Consider the following 20131-nt stretch of genomic DNA (forward strand, 5'->3'; position numbering starts at 1 on the left):
TAGCCTTGTGTCTTTTTAATGACTCCATCTGCTTTCCTGCCTCTGAGTTGTTGATCATTCTGAAGTGGTATATTTCTTTTTAACACCAAACAGGAGGGGACCCACTTGGCCAATTTGCCATCGAACACATTCAGAATGAATGGAAGGTCTCTGTCAGGAAGCCCTTGGACCGTGAAGAGAAGGACAATTACCTCCTGAACATTACAGCCAGTGATGGCATCTTTACTGCCAAAGCCGTCGTGGAAGTCAAGGTGCTGGATGCCAATGACAACAGCCCTGTATGCGAAAAGGTAAAGTCCTTTTTTTTTTTCTCGACTATGTCGGAATTTCTACGCACTTCATTTGCCTTTGTTGTGCCCTTTTCTTCCTGGTATTCACTTTCATTTCTCTCCCTCTTCCATTTTCCTTCCCCCCAGTCCCTGTACAGCGAGAGAGTCCCAGAGGACTCCCCCGCCGGCAGGCTCATCTTGCAGGTCTCTGCTACAGACGCTGACATCCGCTCAAACGCCCAAATCTCTTACGAACTCCAGGGAGTTGGATCTGAACTCTTCATCATTGACTCTGACACAGGTGTGTGTATCTGTGTGTTAGCAGCAGTGGATGCAAACGCTTATGTGTACGAAGAACAGTATTGGTTGTGTGACTTTTTTGTGTTCAGTGTAAAAAAAAAAGCAATATATTCCATTATGATGAATACATTCATCGTTTCTTTAATTGTTGAAGCCTTTTTTGTCCGCAGTCATTGAGTTAGATTGTGTTCCAGCGGTGTTGTAGGTTATTCTGAATATCGGGAAGCAGTACGTGGAACCCTCATGTTGAAGTCTCTCATGAAACACTCTTGGTCCTCGGCTTGGAGCCACAAAATCAAAAAGGCAGCTCAGCACGACAGCGAGTCTCACATTCTACACTCTTAAGATTTGAAAACAGTGATAATGTTTTTGTTTCTGTGTACAACATGAATCATTATTAGAAATAGAGGAGGCAAGGGGGTGTTTTCTTCTGCCCAGTTATTTACTTATTCATTTTTAAAAGAGCCAAGAACATTTCCCAGCGGGGCAACTTAAAAGACCCATAGTGGCACTAAAAACACAGAGTTGCACACTAAAATTGAATTTATGGCCGCTATACTTCTTGCCTGCAAATAATTTCTTCTCGGAGACCCTCTAAATCAGAGATTGCATCTGGCTGCTGGGATGATAAATGAGAGCAGGAAAAGAAAGAAAGAAAAACAATGCTAGTTAATCACCGCCAACGTGGTTTTAAAATAAATGCCAAGTTGACGCATGAAAGGACAAAACAAACTAAGCCAGTAGATTTAAACAGCTATCCGACATGTCTGCTGATGCATAGAATCCTGAAGTAATGGCAAAACTCTGCTTTTTATATGCTGAGAGACTGAAACCGAGTCAACAATACCATCCAGCTGTCTTTTGGCAACCGTCAATATTCAGCAGTGCTACTGCTATGGAGAGGGGATGTTGTTGTTTTTTCACTGCAGACAAGTAGGATTATTGCAGATGAGGACCGCCAAGAGGCTCTGGAGTTTTCCAGAGAGGTTGTGGTAATGTTGGCTGCCTCACCTCCCAGGACACTTCCAAGCTGCTCTTAGCTGCCAACTCCGATGGTTCCCTTCATCCTTCCACTCTCTTTGCTCTATTCTTCCTGCTTTCGCATTATTTGGTTAGCAGACAGGAGACAAGAGGGTTCCAGTGCTTTAGAGGATACTGTACATGATTTGTCTTCTGATACCCCCGTCTGTATGTTGAATGTGTTTTATGTTCGTTAAATAGCATTTGAAATCCTTCTAGTGTCTTGTGTGTTTTGTGTGTTTTGCTCAAAAGCCTTCTGTCTTACCTGCAGGGGAGTTGAAGACTTCGCAGCCCCTCGACCGAGAGGAGCAGGACGAGCACAGGTTCAGGGTGCGGGCGGTGGACGGAGGAGGGCGCTACTGCGAGGCCGACGTCCACATCACCGTGGAAGACGTCAACGACAACCCGCCTCAGTTCTCCTCTGATCCCTACACCATCACGGTCTTCGAGAACACAGAGATGGGCACATATGTGGCGAAACTGCTGGCCAACGATATTGATTCTGGTGAGTTCATTCTCAGTCACGTTTCCATGACTGTGTGTTCGAGAAACAGTCAGTCCGTTAACTTAAACAAATGTAATGTAAAGTAAATCCAGTACTGTAACTTTGGCGAAGCCCCGCCTCCATTTTGCTGGTCTTATCAGCTGTAGTTAGCTCGATAATGTTAGCTTTACGAGTTGCTTGTTACTTGAGTAGTTGACTTGTTTTGAAATGGCAGCTCTATAAAAGGGGTCTGAAATAAATCCAAATATGTCGTCAAAAAAGCCATGATTGGACACTTTTTAATGTTAAAACTATGTGTTGGATACACTTTTGAGAGCTCTCATCATGCTTAAAATACAAATCAAAGGCATTACTCAAGATCAGAATAAAAAACAAAAAGCACCTTTGATTCAAATACCTTTTAAAAGGGGGTTTAGCATCATAGTATACAGCATGCATATGCATCTTGGCCAAATGCTGACTCGCGATGCACGGGTTATTATCTTTCCTTTATGCGACGTCATTACACTAAATGGCGAGAGGGAAGGATAACAAAAGTGGAATTTCATGAATGATCAACCCCTCAAATTAAAAGCTCCATTACACTCTAATGCAATTTCTCTCTCTGAAGCTGAATTCTCAAAAAGGGCTGATTGTAATTTTCCATTTGCCTGCTGCAAAGCCACGGGGCCACATATTTATCTGCGGCTTCTTCACCTTTCAGCAAGCATTGCCGACCACCGAGAGGCTCGCGTGTGGTTAAGACTGAGAACTCACGCCACGCAGTTAAACAGTCATTTCAAGCTCCTCGAGACTTTATCCAGGAAACCATTGGACCTGCCGTTCCAGATTACTCCTTTAGTTTAGTGGAACACAAGCCATTCGACGCCTTCACTTTCTATTTCCCCCTTTTTTTTCAGTCCCCTCGTTTTGGGTGGACTGACAGCTTGACAGGACGAAACAGAGCTAGAATTGGATCCCTCAGAGAGGAACCTTAAATAGTGAATGGAAAGCGCCGGTATTAAGACATGTCTTCCCTGAGGCTTAACTGGCACAACATTTGCTCACATTTTGGATATCAAGGATAAGGGTATTTGAAGGAGGGGTGGAGAAAAAAAGGTTTAGCCAGGGGCAAAAATTATTTAGAGTTACACTGAGTGAAAGCAGAGCGGGATTTGATTAGTATTTCCCTCACATGTGGGTATCACACACATTGAGATTTTTGTGTGTGTGTGTGTGTGTGTGTGCCTGTCTACTATTTTTTCTATTTAGGTTCTAACTTAAAGCGCAGCTGGCAAGTCCCAAGCATTAAGTAGAGTGTACAAGAAGAATTTGGTGTTTAGCTTTGACCCAGTTCACTCAGGCTTCAGTCAACTGTCTTAGCAGGCAAACGTCAAAATGTGAAGCCTCCTCCGAAGAGAATAGAGATTTTTGACTGTGCATAGCTCTGCCAGGATTCATTCTTGGCTCTGGCTGCTGTGTGCCACTGCCTCAAAGATCCACCTGCCCATTTGGCTGGAAGGCGGTCTGCTACTTAACAACATTGCTGCTCCTCAGTTCAGCCTGCTGTTAGAATCGCTGGAAGGGCAGCACTTAACAGTTCAGAACCAGACTGACAAACAGATCCAGACTGGTGGCCGTGATCTGACAAACTACAGTTATGACGAGAGTACACATTCCGTCTATGATTTGTCCTTATCCTTTTATCACTCTGTGTCTCTCTGCACTGCCTCGCCGTTGTTATTTTCTTCTTTCAATCCCTCATTCTGGAGGAATTTGAAAATGCTGTGCTTTGCCACCGTGGTGCTGCACCACATTCATACATGTTCTTGACAATCTCGCCTCCAATAGTGTAGAGAAAGATGCCTTAAAGTGCCAGCTGTCCTCAAAATGAAATCTGTTGTTGTTGCTTTTCAGATCAGTGTGAATTTAGAATAATTGCCGTTTGACAATATTACAGAGATTTACATTAATACTTTGCTGTACAACATTGTCTTTAAAGGGGAACTGCACCCATTTTCAAAATGCATACATGCTATTCCTACGGCGTAAGACACAACACGAACAATTCTCCCAAAACTATTGTGGAACTGCTCCATCGACAATGAATTGGGAGAATTGTATCGTTAACTAATTAGGGCTGTGCAAAAATATCAATATAGCTTACTATCGCGATCATTTTGTTTGACGATAGTGTATCGATACATCCTGTCTGAAACGGATTTAAAATGTTCTGTAAATTGGGCCCACTGGTGGGACTCAGAGTGCCATCTGCCCGAACCCTAAATGGAATGTTTGGGTAATTTGAAACGCTAGATATTTTTTAATGTGCTCAAGAATTCACACGAGTGCGGAAACGATGACCAGTTACGTTTAAATATCGCCACACCAATCACGAAATATTACCCAGAATGCATTGAATGTGGATTCACAATGGCAGGCAGTGTGATAGCTGAGGGTTAGCAGAATATTTATTTTTTGCCATTACAGCTGACAGAAGCATAACTCATATTTACAGCCAAGGTTTTTTGCTTCCTTTTTTTTGTTTTTGTCATTTATTTGGGAAGATGGTCCTTGGGATATTTATATCAATCAGAAGTTGACCTTAAGTTGTGAAATGTTGAGAACCCGTGTTATAGACGACACAGAGAGTCATCTATACCACGACGGTATCGGAATCTTGTGCGTATATGGGTACATATTCTGTCACAACACGAAGAAACAATATGATTTTCTGGTTGAATCACTTACGTATTTGTTCGTGGACTTTGATACAAACTTTCCAGCCGTGGGACTGAGATGAGCAAACACCCATAGACTTACCTGCATCAGGCAATTTAGCCAATAGAGAGTCGGCACAATTCACTTAACTACCATTAAGCAACTGTCTCAAGGATGATCACACCAGATAAAAGTGATGGGAAACTATATAAGCAGGGCTCCCCGTGGTGGACTCTCCAGCATCATAATGAGATCCACGGAGGACGGGGGGGGGGGGGGGGGGGCACTTACCTGATAGATTGAAATATAATAGCGTATTCCAAATGGGGGCCACCTGCAGAAAGGCATTATGATTATTATCGTGATCCGTCTCAGTCTTGTTGCTGCGAGCGTGCTGCTAGTGGGAGGACATGAGTTATGAGGATGGCATGGATTAAGGCGTTTACAGCTCCTGTTTATCAGAGGCTGTATGAAAGATGGATGTGTCAGAATGAGAGGAGAGGGCGGCGATTTGAATCATTCACGAATCAATACATCAATATACAAATCGATATGCTTGTTACGCCCTGTACTTAAAGGAGTATTTCTGTTGATGTGGCTATTTATCTCATGGTGTGAAGATAACATTTCACTCAGCAGGTAAATTGCTGAGATGTGGGTACAGGGACAGGTTGTAAACTGAGAGGTATCACATCTTAACAGACGGGAATGATGATGTAAAGACTGCAAAACAAACCCGAACTTTGTCTTACCTTTTCTGTCATGCCAGGTGTTAACAGCGACATCCTCTACTCGTTGGTCAATTCTGCTGATGGATTTTTCTCCATCGACGAGCACAGCGGCGTAGTGAGCCTGGAACGCGCCCTGGACCGCGAGGTGCAGTCGACGTACCAGCTGAAGGCCCGCGCCAGTGACCGGGGCTCCCCGCGCCTCTCCTCGCTGTGCCAGGTGGTGATCTCCGTCCTGGACATCAACGACAACCCGCCGGTGTTCGAGCACCGCGAATACACCGCCACCGTGCCGGAGGACGTGGCGGCGGGCTCACAGCTGCTCAGGGTGCAGGCGGCCAGCCGGGACACGGAGGCGAACGGAGCGATCTCGTACGGCATCATCAGTGGGAACGAGCACGGCATGTTCAGCGTGGACCCACACACCGGTACGTGGGAGCATTTCATACATGGCTTTTAGCTCAGCTTTGACTGTGCTCTTAGCTTTCTCCTTATTGGTGGTGTAACAAATACTTAAGTGTTACTTCCAATCCTTCCAAAACTACTAATTATTACTAAATTAAGTTACATTTCCACTGTGACCACAGGGATTAAAGGTAGCTTTTGCAGACTGCCATCAAAGCAAACATTGATGTCAACTAAAATGTTTTTGAATAATTCATTTTTTTAAAGATTTTTGCCAGGAAGGACATATGTTTATCAGTTTGTTTTGGCTTCAAGGAGACACAACAATGCTGATTATTTTTTGTTTCCACCGAGACGTCCTCGGGGCACGGGGAGTTAAACATCAGGAGCTTCATTGCCCAGGCCATGTAATTGTTGTGGAGTCTACACAGTCTGCATTCCTGTCTTAACATTATCATGGCATCATGCTACATTGCCTTGGGGAAGGAATGACTCACTAGTAGGTTATCCCGTTGCAAAAAAACAGCTTCAAATACAACACATACGACTAAAGAAGCACAATGTGTGTTGTGGTATCATAGGTGTTCTTTTTACCCTTTTAGATAATAATTGGTAGTGTGAGTTCATGACGTGGCACCAGCTCTCCGTCCCCTCTCTTGACGTCCTGCTGTCTCTTTGCCGTCTCCAGGTGACATCTTTGTGATTGAGCCGTTGGACTACGAGGTCTCCCACGAATACTACATCACCGTAGAGGCCACAGATGGAGGCTCACCGCCGCTCAGTGACATGGCCACCGTGAACGTCAACCTGACTGACGTCAACGACAACAGACCTGTCTTCAGCCAGGACGTCTACACGGCCGTCGTCAGCGAGGACACGGAGCTGGGAAAGACTGTGATGGCGGTAGGAATACACTACTCGTACAATAGACACTGGTTGCAAGGGCAGTGACCCTTAATTAAAGCATTTGTATCTCTCTCTCTCGCTTAACTTTCCTCCGGCTAGATCTGCCAGACTGCTCACCTTCTCACTCATCGTCTTTAATTTATTCCCTCACAGCCTCGCTCCTCTCTGCCCATTACTCACTGCATACACGATCACATATCTGCACGTGTGGCAAGTCACCATCTGGTGGCACAGCTAAATCAGGACCAATGTTCTTCATGCTCGCTGCACCCCTGTTCTCGTGCATTATCTGACACACATGCTCAAACGGTTTAATTGAAAGGCATTCGACCCATTAAGCCTCTCTCCGAGATAAGGCATTCTCTACCTTCTGCATGTTAAATGTTCCCTCCATCCATTTCTGTCTACTCTCTCGTCCCTCCTCATAGAAGGCCTCTGTGTATGGCCATTTATCTGTGTGTCTAATGTACCTGGTTATAAATGATCTATCACAAAATTTGATTTTAATAACTGCCATTGTCTCACACTTCCTCACTCTCTGTTCATTTCCCTGGGGATGCCTATCAATATGTGACCCTGGGAGGGTTTTAAGACTGTGTGTGTGTGTGTGTGTGTGTGTGTGTAACTGTGTGTGTTTCGGAGAAGGGTGCACAGGAGAGAAAAACAAATGTATGCATCTGTATGATGCTGTAATGGTAGGGCTGCCACTAATGATCATTTGCATCATCGGTTAATCGGACGGTCGATAAAAGATGAGTCATTTTGTCTATAAAATTGTTGACATAACAAGCAAGGGCGTTCAATTGTCCTGGAAAGCCACATTCAAGGATTGTTTGATTGATCGTTGTTGCGATTGTTTGATTGATCCAAAAGGTGGTGGCGGAGGACCTCGACGGGCCTTCCTTCGATCACGTGCGCTACTCCATCGTGGACGGCAACCAAGGCAGCCCCTTCACCATCGATCCGGTCAGAGGAGAGCTTAAAGTTGCCCGCCAGCTGGACAGAGAGCGAGTAAGAGAAACAGCAGATACAATGCTGACTGTACACATCAAGTTTAATCCACTGAGGGACTAATTGCACTTTATGCAGAATCCAATAAGAGTCACGTCAGGCCAAATAGGGACGCTTGTTTACTGACCTCAGCCACATTATTGCTTTCAAAAGCAGCGTTGCCTTCGAATGCTTACTCTTTCCCTCCCTTTCCCAGACTTCAGGGTACACTCTGATGGTGGTGGCCTCAGACAACGGGTCGCCCCCTCTTTCCAGCAGCGCCGTGATCAACATAGACATCTCGGACGTCAATGACAACCCGCCGCTTTTCTCCCAGGCCAACTACAGCCTCATCATCCAGGTGAGAGAGGGAGGAGAGGGGTCAGTGTGTGCGGCTGATTAGAGACGGAGAGCATGAGAACGAGGCAGATGGAAAGGAATAAAGAGAGGGGGGAGGTGCAAAAAGACAGAGGCTGCATCCTAAGTATAAGAATTCAGATAAGGGATGGAAAGGAAAGGCTGAAAGGCAGGAGTGATGCAGAGAGGATACTGAGCTGATGATTGACTGGTGTAAATGGAAGACGTGTGAGAGTGAGAAGAAGGAACAGAGGTGCATCTCTGTTCCATTTTGGGAGATCAAAAAAAAATCATGATTCCAAAAGGTAGGATGTAAGATGATTCGTTTCCAATTTTCATGTCTGTTTAGAAAACTGTAAAAAAAAAAAAAAAGCACTTCAGAATTGAACATTGTTTTGTCTCTGACTGGCTTTATTTTGACTAACTATGGATCCTCGATCAAAGTGAAGCACAAAATCACACTAAAGCAGAACAAGAAAGAAACACGGGGCACACGCACACACGATACACCACCAGGAATATCCAGAGTAGTTTCTTTAACACTTGTGAAAGTGAGTTTTGAGTGAGGACGAGCCAACAGACACTTCAGGCAAAGCCTTAATTGTAAAACGAACATGGTTCCTTTCACCGGGACTCATCAGAAGCCTTGCCACAACATCGTGGACCGGCTGTTGGACAAGCACAACTGACAAGTCCCAGCACCGAGTTCATAACGGAAGACTTTAAAGTGGCTATAATCAGTTTTTTTATATCAGCAATGGATCAAATGACGTCTAAAATACAGTTTCAGGCAGTCACCGGAACGTTTTCTCTCACATCAGCGGTGTTCTCTGGGTGTATATCCCAACTCCTGAAAAACATGACACTGTCAAACATTATAGAGCTGAAGAGACGCCAGGTGAACCACCTCCACCTCTCATCGCGAGCGTTACACATTTCCCCTCTTGTATCCCACAGGAGAACCGACCAAAGGGCACAAGTGTTCTTCAACTCACCGTCACCGACCGGGACGCTTCCCACAACGGCCCACCTTTCACCTTCGCCGTCGTGGACGGGAACGAGGGCGACGCGTTCCACATCGATCAGCAGGGAGCTCTAGTGGCCGCGGGGGCGCTGGATAGGAAAAGTAAAGAACACTACCTACTTCAAGCACAGGTGAGTCACAGCACAGAGGAGAAACCACAGTTGAGAGGTTGTATTGATTTAACCGTCAAGCCACAGCAGCCTGATCTATTTGTCTTCCCTCTTTTCCCTTTCTGTACTTTTTCTCTGTCATGCTCACTCATTGCTATCTCCTGCACCCCCCCCGCCCAATTAGCCAATGTTCATCTCTCCATCTTGAACCTTTTAAATATGTTCAAAATAATGCTTTTCACCACGAAAAAGCCGCTGTGTGTAAGATGCTGAATTTAAAGCAGGCATGCAGTAAAGCTGCTGCATCAGAGTGCATCTCACAGGAGAATTGTAAATCACAGACATTTAGGTTTGCATGATCACGCGCGCTGCCGGGTGTTGATGTGTCACCTTAGAGGAAAGAACAGGGGAGAAAAAAGCGAGTGGGCAGATGGGATTTGAAATGTAAGTGTGATGTCTTGTTAAGCGAGATGCACACTCAGATTTGAGTAATAGTCTTCGTGCAGAACTGATGACCATCCGTGTGAAAGTGTGACTGTTAAAATGCACGATCTTCAGAGGTATTGTTGGCTTCAACATCCAGTGCACCTTCAGTGTGTAGATGCCGCCAACTTGGGGAGATCAGTGAAAGCGCTTGACTGCCCTCTGCTGTTGGAAAAATAGAGCTTCCAGTGCCCAATATTTCCTCATACATGTGTCTCCTTTCTCGTTGTTCAGGTGTCGGACAGTGGCAAGCCTCAGCTCTTTTCCGCCGCCTTCATCAGCGTGCGCATAATCGAGGAGAGCATCTACCCTCCCGCCGTACTCCCGCTTGACATCTTCGTGACCACCGCTGGCGACGAATACCCCGGAGGAGTCCTGGGCAAGATCCACGCCACCGACCAAGACATTTACGACACGCTCGCTTACAGCCTCGGCCCGCCGTCCCCCGCGGCCTCCGACGACAGCGGCGCCCTGTTCTCGGTTTCCGCCTCCGACGGAAAGGTGGTCGCCCTGCGGCCTCTCGACGTGGGCCACTACCCTCTCAACGTGACGGTGACCGACGGGCGCTTCACCGCGGCGGCCGACGTCACCGTGCACGTGAGGCAGGCGACTCGCCAGGCGCTGGACAACTCTATTGCGGTGCGCTTTGCGAATATCGCCCCCGAAGAGTTTATTGGGGACTATTGGCGCAACTTCCAGCGGGCGCTGAGAAACATCGCTGGCGTCAGGAGGAGTGAAGTCCAGCTCGTGAGCCTGCAGCCTACAGAGCAGGGAGATCTGGATGTGCTGCTGGCTCTGGAGAGATCTGGCAGTCCATACCAATCTCAGGAGGTAAGAGCTGCCATGATTACATTTTCCAGCTGATGGTGCCAAACTGTTGTTTTGTCTTTGGGCTGCAACTAACTATCATTGATCTGTTCATTATTTAGTCCATAAAGACATTTAAGAAAGATGCCCACGGTGACGTCTTCAAATCACTTATTTTGTCCGACCAACAGTCCAAAACCCAAAGATAAAGAAAGAGAAAAGCATGATGTTCATGTCTCAATTGTCCTTCAGGTCGTCTTCCACAAGTTGAACTCCTCGGCAGCTGTGATCGAGGAGATGACGGGGGTTCGCATCGCGCGGGTGGTGCAGAAGCTGTGTGCCGGTCTGGACTGCCCCTTAAGCTTCTGCGATGAGGTCATCTCGCTGGACAAGACCGCCGTGTCCACCTACAGCACGGCTCGCCTCAGCTTCGTCACCCCGCGACACCTGAGGGACGCCACCTGCCAGTGCGACGGTACGCCGACTGCACCGCGTACACTCAGATTCACATTTACCGTCTGTTAGAATCGCCCAGTCTGAGAGGAAGTGTGTTGGCATTTAGGTGGCAGATGTCCCGTGGTGAACAACCTGTGCGAGAACAGCCCCTGTCCTGAGGGTATGGAGTGTGTGGCAGATCCCAGAGATACCGCGTACAGCTGTGTGTGTCCAGAGCTCAAAAAGGGAAAATGCTCCGGTAAGACAACCCACCTCTTGATCATTGTCCCCCAGATGTTTTTCGTCCTTCACCCGTCTCCAGCTTCATCCACTTGTGATCTATGGTGCGTGTTTGTCCCACCTCTTCTTGACACACGTCTGTTGCTTCATGTCAGACGGCCACTCGCTGACGTTCAGCGGCAGCGGCTATGTGAAATACCGTCTGATGGAGAATGAGAACAAGGAGTTGATGAAGCTGTCTCTGCGGCTGAGGACCTTCTCCAGCCACGCCACCGTCATGTATGCCAAAGGAACCGACTACAGCATCCTTGAGGTGTGTGTGTGTGTGTGTGTGTGTGTGTGTAAACGTGTTTGTCCAGCCTCATTACTCAGCCATTTATTCCTTCGGCGTCTTTCAAACTGAAATGACAACCTCGCTTATCATAATTAAGTCTAGACTGACTGTCCGTCTGCATTTCTGAGCTTGTCTCTGTATTAAAGCCCGGCATTTCCATATCAGAAGGGCTTAATAAACACAAAAATTGACCCGCACTCCCACGAGACCACCCAGCCATGTGTGCCAATCAACTGCGCTGAAGGGTTCAAAAAGGCATTTTAAAAGCCCCTTTCACATGAGGGACGATGGGAATGTAGTGGTGGGTTGAAGAAACAAAAAGTCGCACACACACAAGAGCTATTTCAGTACTGGGAGGGAAACAGAATGCAGTTCTCCACACATTCCTTTCAGGGTCTGTCTGGTACAGCAGTCTGCATGGCAGACCTGGCTGGCTAAGAGGGACTTGTTGTTTAAAGGCTTTTAACTGCCGCTTGTGTTATTTCGAGGCATGAACAGAAGTTAGACTGTTGTATGAAGATGTTTTCCTGCAAAGCGAGTGTAGCTGGTCATTCAGATAAGCTGGAGTCATGGCATGGCAATGCATTGACGCACATTGTGCTTTCTGATAGGGAGTGATTAATGACAGTGTCACACATCGATTTATACCGGGCTTGGTGATTTGATCACGTTTTTTTCTTCCCAAGTTTTAATCTTGTGGAGCGAAATCGAAAAAAGGTTGAAACAAAGATGGGATGAGTAAGCTCCCCGAGTCTGGTACACGCGGATCTTTATCATGTTCGAACTCATTTCGTGGCTCTTGCTAGATCGTGAACGGCCGCCTGCAGTACAAGTTCGACTGCGGCAGCGGCCCCGGCCTCGTGTCGGTGCACAGCGCTCAGGTCAACGACGGGGAGTGGCACGCGCTCACACTGGAGGTGGACGGCAACTACGCCAAGCTCGTGCTGGACCGGGTGCACGCCGCCTCGGGCACGGCGCCGGGCACCCTGCGGACCCTCAACCTCGACAACACCATTTACTTCGGCGGTCTCGTCCGCCAGCTCGCCGCGGCCCGCCACGGGCGCAGCCTGCCCGTCACCAACGGGCTCCGCGGCTGCCTGGAGGCCATCGCCCTGAACGGCCAGGAGCTGCCCCTCAACACCAAAGCCAGCCGGGCCCACGCCGTGCTGGAGGACGTGGTGGACGTGAGCCCAGGCTGCGCACTCGCACTCGTTGAGACCTGTTCCAGCAACCCCTGCACCAACGGAGGGAGCTGCACCTCGCTGCCTAATGGAGGTGTGTAATGTCCTGCTCGTCTCATTTGAATCAGATTTGCACTGGAGTTGCTTTTGTTAAATACATTTCAAGTTTCCTTTCTTTGTGTGACGTACTACCCGAGTACCTGTACATGTTCTTAGCTTACGAGAAGTTTAAATTGTGCCCTTACTGCTAAGCTGATTATGTATTTCATAGCTTCCTGTCTGCCACTTGCAAACAGGTGTAGCAACTGAAGAATTGATTATTTATTGATAACTGTTTAATTATTCAAGAGAGGCTATGAGAGGCCGAAGTCTTTTATCATAGTTTTGCGAGACCTCTCCTTGTTTTCTGACGTGTTCCTGCTTGTGCCGTTTGCTGTTAATGCAAACTCGACACTTCTGCATCCGTTTCACATTGAAAACCTGCCAGCGGTTCAGGGGGCACAATCCCTCACCGTCCCTGGAAGGTGGGTTTTTTTTGCAAGACGTGTCGAATTTCAGTAACATCAGCTCAAATTAAAGAAAGAACTCCAGACAGTGTAGTAAGCACACCCATTGTAATTATGCAGAGTTGAACAAGTGAGCCATTAAAGTAAAGTGCTCATTTTGTATTCCCCCCCCCCCCCCCCCCCCGCCCCTCAGCCTTTATGCATGGCTGACCTTTACCTGTTTTATTATGAGACAACTCACCCCCAGTGATTCTCTCCAAACTGGTTTGAGAATCAACAGCAGTTTAATAATGTCATCGTCTTCATGAGGTTATTTTTTTTTTTTTTTTTACATGAATTCCGCAGGCTACTTCTGTAAGTGTCCAGCCTCTTTCATGGGCACCCACTGTGAGATTGGCATAAGCCCCTGTGCCTCCAACCCCTGCCTGTACGGGGGCACCTGTGTTCCTCGCACCGACGACTTCTACTGCCAGTGCAGAGGGCAGTACTCAGGACAAAGGTAGGACCGCCTTCTTCTGTTTGGGCTTTAGTTTACACAAGCATGCATCATTGGTGCCATATGGGAAGAACGATTTGGCATGGAATGATGATGAGTAGGGTACAAAGCTCGACAACGGCAAACATTTTTATACCCCTCATTGTCGTATCCATTACTTTAGAAGCGAAGGAGCCTTCATATGTTTTTTGAGGTTTCTTAAGCAAACTTGTTTTGAATTCAGGTGCCAGTTGGGGCCGTACTGCAGAGACAACCCGTGTCAAAACAGCGGGAAATGTATCGACAGTCTGGATGGTCCAGTGTGTGAGTGTGAACCAGGCTTCCAGGGAGACAGGTGTGTCCATCTTACGTGTTGAAATATCTCCAGCTAGAGTCTGATATTTTGCATCAGCAGTTGATTACACTGAATCACTGAATTCCGATGTGCTGTCCAGGTGCCTGAACGATGTCGACGAGTGCATCAAGAGCCCCTGCGCCAACGGCGGCCAGTGCCAGAACACATACGGCTCCTACAACTGCAACTGCTCGCTGGGTTTCAGCGGGCAGGTGTGTGAACTCCGCGCCGAGGTCCGCAATGAGTTCGTCTCCACCTCCTGGAACATCGGCCTGGAGGAGGTGATCGGCATCGTGGTCTTCGTGTCCAGCATCTTCATCCTGGTCCTCCTCTTCATCATCATCCGCAAGAAGGCTTGTCGCAGAAAGTCGAAGAGCGGCAACGACGACAAACGTCTCGGAGGCTCGAGCGTGCCTCACTCCTTCCTCCAGAGACCTTACTTTGACGCCAAGCTCAACAAGAACATCTACTCCGACATCCCGCCTCAGGTCCCCGTGAGGCCCATCTCCTACACTCCCAGCATCCCGAGCGACTCGAGGAACAACCTGGACAGGAACTCGTTCGAGGGCTCGGCCATCCCCGAGCACCCGGAGTTCAGCACCTTCAACCCGGACTCCGTGCACGGACACCGCAAGACCGTGGCCGTGTGCAGTGTGGCGCCCAACCTCCCCCCTCCCCCTCCCTCCAACTCCATCTCCGACAGTGACTCCATCCAGAAGCCAAACTGGGACTACGATTATGATGGTAAGTTCTCGACAGCGTTACGTAGCGGTGCTGAGGCCCGCGTTGCTTTCAGCTTTCAGCTGACCACGGTTATGACATTTATTCAACAATGATCAAGACTTCACTGAGTGAAATTCTGGGTAATGCAACTTGATGGGTCCATAATTACCTAATAATGTTCTTGGACGTTTCCTGGAAAGGATGATGTCATTTATTAGTAATAATAGCAAAACGTAAAGGCAACGGTGCACTTCTAGTTCAATTATTTCAGTTAATTACTCGTTTGGCTTTACGTTTTTCTCCATTTTCTCCAACATTTGTACCAAATTATGCAGTTCTTGCCAGGAAACTTGCTATCAAATTCTGTTTCGATGCACGATAATAAGAGTTCATGGAACATTTTATCATTACCTCCTCCAAGGACGCTGTGTCTTCGGTGCTGTTTGTTTTTTGTCCGCAGGATTACGGAAAGACTACCGTCCCGCTTTTTATAAAAAGTAATAAATCAGGGGGCGGATATAAGCGCGATGTTTCACTTACGGAAAACGGCCTTAGCGCTCTCCAAGTGCCCTTCCAGTATTTTATTTGATTTTGCATATATTTGCCATATTTCTGTACACATTGACACCAGAAATAGATACGTTTCGTGCTGGTTTTCGTCGATTTAAATGTAGAAAACTATCAAATCAAAAGCAGCAACATCCAACATAAAGTTGGTGTTGTTGTTTTGTCTGTTCAAAAGCTGCTTTTAACAAATTGTGCTTCCTCTTCCAGCTAAAGTGGTGGACTTGGATCCGTGTCTGACCAAGAAGCCTGTGGAGGACAGCGCCTGTCACCCCTACAACACCAGGGGCAGCATGTCTGAGGTCCAGTCCCTCAGCTCCTTCCAGTCAGAGTCCTGCGATGACAACGGTATGTTGCCATCCACCATGTTAAATGTGTCGAACTAACAAGACAGAACAGTTTGAAAAATGCCATATTTTATAACCCGTACATGTATGAGATGCCATTTTGCACTTGTGATGACTTTATTTCCCCCTTTTGTCTGATGAGCCTGCAGGGTTTCGCAACAGTTCCCTTTGTCTCGCGGCGCCGTGTTGATTTCGATGCTCACTCTGTCTCTTTTCGGCCCAAATGGCGGCTCTGGGGTCACGTGTTCTCTTCTCTTTTCTTTTTGCTGCGGGGCTTCAGCTCCCATATGGATCAAATCAGTCCACAGATCCAGAACAAGGTTTTAATTAGGGAGGTCCAGCCTGTAAGTCCTCAATCACAACCGGTACAGACGTAAGCAATCACAACAACTTGTACTGTGGAGTTCTCCCGAGATTCTATATATATATATATATATATGTAGTATATATATATATACACACATTCTGACCCTGTTTTCTAATCTCCCGACTCTCAGTTTACCGGTGTTCAAAGGGAGTTTGATGACTTACTCAGAAAGCACTTATGTTACGTTTGAAAATCACTCACAAGGTCTTTGACTTTGACAGACGTCTGCATTTTCTTTCTTCTTTTTTATTTACAAGCATGCCATTTCTTCTCTTTTTGTTTGTCTCTCCTTTTTTTCAACATGTAGCTACAAACAGACGCTCAAAGCGAACACCAAGGAACACATCACAAGGGTACACACACGTTATGTTCTCCTGTTATTTCCTCTTCGTATCTCACTTATTACCCTTCAGTCATCACTGGGCTATCATGATGAGGACTGTGCTGCTCATAAGTCATCAAACCCTTCCCTCTCTATCCTCAATTGGAAATTGATTCATTCCCGAACAAGCCATTTCTGTTTCCTCATTTCCTCAGTTTGCTTTTCTGAACACGCGGAGGCTTTTCTCTGTGTTAGGGTTGGAAATGTGTTTTTTTTTATCCCCCGGAGAATTTCACAGATTCTTCCATCTGTACTGTCAATGGCACCCCGTAGCATCTCAGTATGTTGTTGTTGTTGTGTGTTATCTTGCACAAACAAGACCAGACCCCCCCCCCCCCCCCCCCCGCCCACTGTGTCGCCTTCAGCCATCGTCTTGTGCCCAGCCATGAACCCCCCCCCCCCCCCCCCAACATTCAGTGTTAACAGAAAAAGCACTGTCCAGCAACGACGTTCTTTTGGGAAGTGTCGCTTGTGTTGCCATCACTCCCACCACCATGCACTCCATTGTTTTGTTTTTTTTTGTTCCTTTTTATGATATTACGGCATTCGTACTGAATCTCTTCCACCCGCTCTTCCCCCTGCCGCCTCTCACAAGCCTCCATCGTGACTGTAATCCACCGTGTCAACTCTGCTGTTGACACGGCGGAAGGAGAAGGTACTCTTTCATTGCTTCCATCTGCCAGTAGTTGTGTCCTCGGTGTTGGGATGTGAAGTGCAGGTTTCATAGAGCTGCCATTATCATACACTGACGAACCTCATCCAGCCCTGACGTGGGCGCTACTTTTTAAGATCCGGCTGCTAATTAAAGAGATATGCAAATAGACGTTTTTTGCCTTCAAGTCACAGTATTGATCTTTGCCAACTTTCTGATTACACACCTCGAGGAGTCGGTTTAAGAGAATGGCAGAGCTGTTGTCCATTAATGAACCCGTCACTCTCTTCATCATTGGTACGTCTGTCAGTGTTCCATTGCCCTCCTTTCATCCGTGTTCTTAGCCCATTGTGCTTTCTTCTCAGGTTTTAATGTGACTTCTTTCTCTCTTTCTCCTCCTTTCTCGCCTCATATAAAGAGTCTTTTTTGGCTCATGATCTCAACAACCCAAGAGGTGACTTTTTACATCTTTGTTTGCCTGATGTGCATTGGTGTGCCCCCCCCCCCCACGATCCCGCCCTCTAAATGTTAACCACCACTAACCCCGCAGCTTAATGAGGAGGGGGTTAAACCTGCTCCGACACTGAGCTCCGTAGGATTATTTATTAAGTATTTATCCCGTGCATGGTTTCGATGCCGTGGTAACATTAAAGGAAACTTGAATCCGAGCATTATATGATCAAAGGTTTTGCTCAGTAACTATAACTAACTTTATGTTTAAGTGCTTTCGTTATCTTGAAAGTTACATCACACAAAAGTGACATTTTTTAAAAATAGAATGACTTTTTAACATTTTGAGGAAGAAAAAAAAAAGGGATTTTCTATAAAAAATATTCAAAACTAAAGTTTTGTTTGCACATATTTTGGCATACAAGAGATAACAGTACAAATTGTACAGATAGACAGGAACAGATCTTGATGAATTCTTTTTTTATTCCACTGTGTCTTTAAATATGTGAATGTGTCTGCAGTGTGTTTAAAAAGTTGCTCTCACAAAGTGGTGTCAAGTCAAGTGTTTATTAATGAACAGCTCACTGTGTCGGTGTGACGTGTTGTTGTTGCATGGTGTGGGTATTTAACATTAACATGTTGTCATACGGTGAATGTGATTAACTGTATGTGAGCTTTGGTGCAGAATACTAATGGGTGTGTTTGGGCTTTTCCTTATCAAACAGGATATCACTGGGACACATCTGATTGGATGCCAAGTGTTCAACTTCCTGGAATCCAGGAGTTTCCACAGTATGAGGTTGTGGAGTCGCCCGCCCCTCTGTACAGTGACCCGAGTGCCATCGACACCGACTACTATCCCGGCGGCTTCGACATTGAGAGCGACTTCCCTCCGCCGCCGGAGGACTTCCATGCAAACGACGACCTGCCGCCCCCACCTTTGCCGGAGTACGGCGACACGCTGCGGCCCATGGGCAGAGATTTTGACCACTCTGCGAGTGGTCCGAGTAGCCCGGCCGGGATCCGCCAGCGCCCGGCCCTGCCGCAGCTCTACAGCCTTAACCAGTACCTGCCACAGCACTCCTACTCAAGCGACGGGGCCGACACCGAGGGCCACGGTGGTACTTCCACCTCAGGCGCCACCACCCCAGCTTCCACCATGGGCGCCGGTGGCTACAGAGGGGGCTACCCTTTAGGTTGTAGTCGGGACTTTGACTCCTCAGCTCTGGACAACATGTCCATGTCTCTGTACACGTCCACAGCGTCCTGCTCGGACATGTCCGCGTGCTGCGAGGAGTCCGAGGTGATGATAAGCGACTACGAGAGCGGCGACGAGGGCCACTTCGAGCGGCTGGTCATCCCGGCGCTCGACTCCCAACAGCACACTGAAGTCTGACACTGGATCCAAACAAAAGTGCCTGAACCCCACAGCCACATCTTACCCCTCACACACACACCACCCTCACTAAACACACACACACACATTGACACACACACGATTAATTGAGTCCAAACACAGGGGTTGTTGAGACTGGTTGTGAAGGCCGATCGGCTGAGAAGATCTCATGAAGCTATAGGAGACACTCTGTAGCATCTTAACATCTGCTCAGTCCAACTCCTGCCCCTTTGAGTTGGCAGGGCCATTGCTTTAAGTAACTGTCATCATACACAGGAAGTGGATTGTCTGAAGGGTCAACATTTCAATGTAAAACAAGAAAAGCATCATGAGAAAAAAAAAAGAAAAGAATATCCGTTTCTATAAATACAACCAAGCAAAATGTTTTTATACAAGTCCTCATTTTCAATGTAAATTTAAATGTACAGTTTTGATTTCAAAGTTGACTAGGTTTTGTAGATATTCTATGCTTTTATTTTCAACAACAAAAAAAAAAAAGAGTTAAATGGTGTGACATTATCAGCCTTACTGTGCTTACATTCACAAAACAAAAAGAGGAAACGTTAAAAAAGAAAGAAGAAAAGAGCGTGGCTTTTCCAAACACAGTGTACTCGTAAAGTGTATTGTCTCCTGCTCATTTCAAAAAGGGTCTTCAATGAACGACTGCATATTCTTGTTTTTATTTGTTTGTAAATTTTGACTTTGGAACCTCTTTATTTTTCCACCAAGAAAATGGGACCCAATATATTTATAGTGCAGAGTTATCCATGGACACGTGACTTTTTCAGGTGTCTGTGTGTGTGTGAGCAATGCTATGGTCTTGTTAAGGTTTTTATTGAATACTGCCACAAGCTCACGCTTTCCTACCGGCAATAAATTATTCCTAAAAAATACCTCGGCTGTCTGTGTGCAATTATTTCCAAACTGAATTCACGAATAGAGCCCAGTAGTAATCATGTACTCGTTGCTAGTTTTGTTTGTGCAAAAACTCAACTGTTTAGCAGGTCACTTTATTTTATTTGATAAAGACAACATGATTATTCGACGATTTGAGAAGATTATTGGCAGACTAAAGTGTGCTATATTAAAAAATATAGGGGGGAAATAACATGCAGTTGCA

General features: G+C 46.6%; 1 protein-coding gene across 2 annotated transcripts in view; it reads left to right on the top strand.

Annotated features, from left to right (window-relative positions):
- Positions 1 to 19565, top strand: part of fat1a (FAT atypical cadherin 1a) — a 67438-nt gene extending 47873 nt beyond the window's left edge. Inside the window, exons 11-29 of one of the 2 annotated variants that reach the window (XM_079279481.1) lie at positions 94 to 290; positions 417 to 570; positions 1861 to 2094; positions 5564 to 5950; positions 6616 to 6830; positions 7707 to 7844; positions 8041 to 8184; positions 9138 to 9335; positions 10032 to 10628; positions 10857 to 11079; positions 11167 to 11298; positions 11435 to 11592; positions 12420 to 12888; positions 13646 to 13799; positions 14020 to 14130; positions 14231 to 14874; positions 15628 to 15765; positions 17584 to 17619; positions 18341 to 19565. In XM_079279481.1, the coding sequence (XP_079135607.1) occupies positions 94 to 290; positions 417 to 570; positions 1861 to 2094; positions 5564 to 5950; positions 6616 to 6830; positions 7707 to 7844; positions 8041 to 8184; positions 9138 to 9335; positions 10032 to 10628; positions 10857 to 11079; positions 11167 to 11298; positions 11435 to 11592; positions 12420 to 12888; positions 13646 to 13799; positions 14020 to 14130; positions 14231 to 14874; positions 15628 to 15765; positions 17584 to 17619; positions 18341 to 19011 (5000 nt within the window). In that variant the 3' untranslated portion in view covers positions 19012 to 19565. The remainder of the gene's footprint in view (positions 1 to 93; positions 291 to 416; positions 571 to 1860; positions 2095 to 5563; positions 5951 to 6615; positions 6831 to 7706; positions 7845 to 8040; positions 8185 to 9137; positions 9336 to 10031; positions 10629 to 10856; positions 11080 to 11166; positions 11299 to 11434; positions 11593 to 12419; positions 12889 to 13645; positions 13800 to 14019; positions 14131 to 14230; positions 14875 to 15627; positions 15766 to 17583; positions 17620 to 18340) is intronic. The other variant, XM_079279482.1, reaches the window with a different exon arrangement.
- The last annotated feature ends 566 nt before the right edge of the window (positions 19566 to 20131 follow it).

This window comes from Melanostigma gelatinosum (assembly GCF_949748355.1).
Source record: "Melanostigma gelatinosum genome assembly, chromosome: 11".
NCBI classification, from domain to species: domain Eukaryota; kingdom Metazoa; phylum Chordata; class Actinopteri; order Perciformes; family Zoarcidae; genus Melanostigma; species Melanostigma gelatinosum.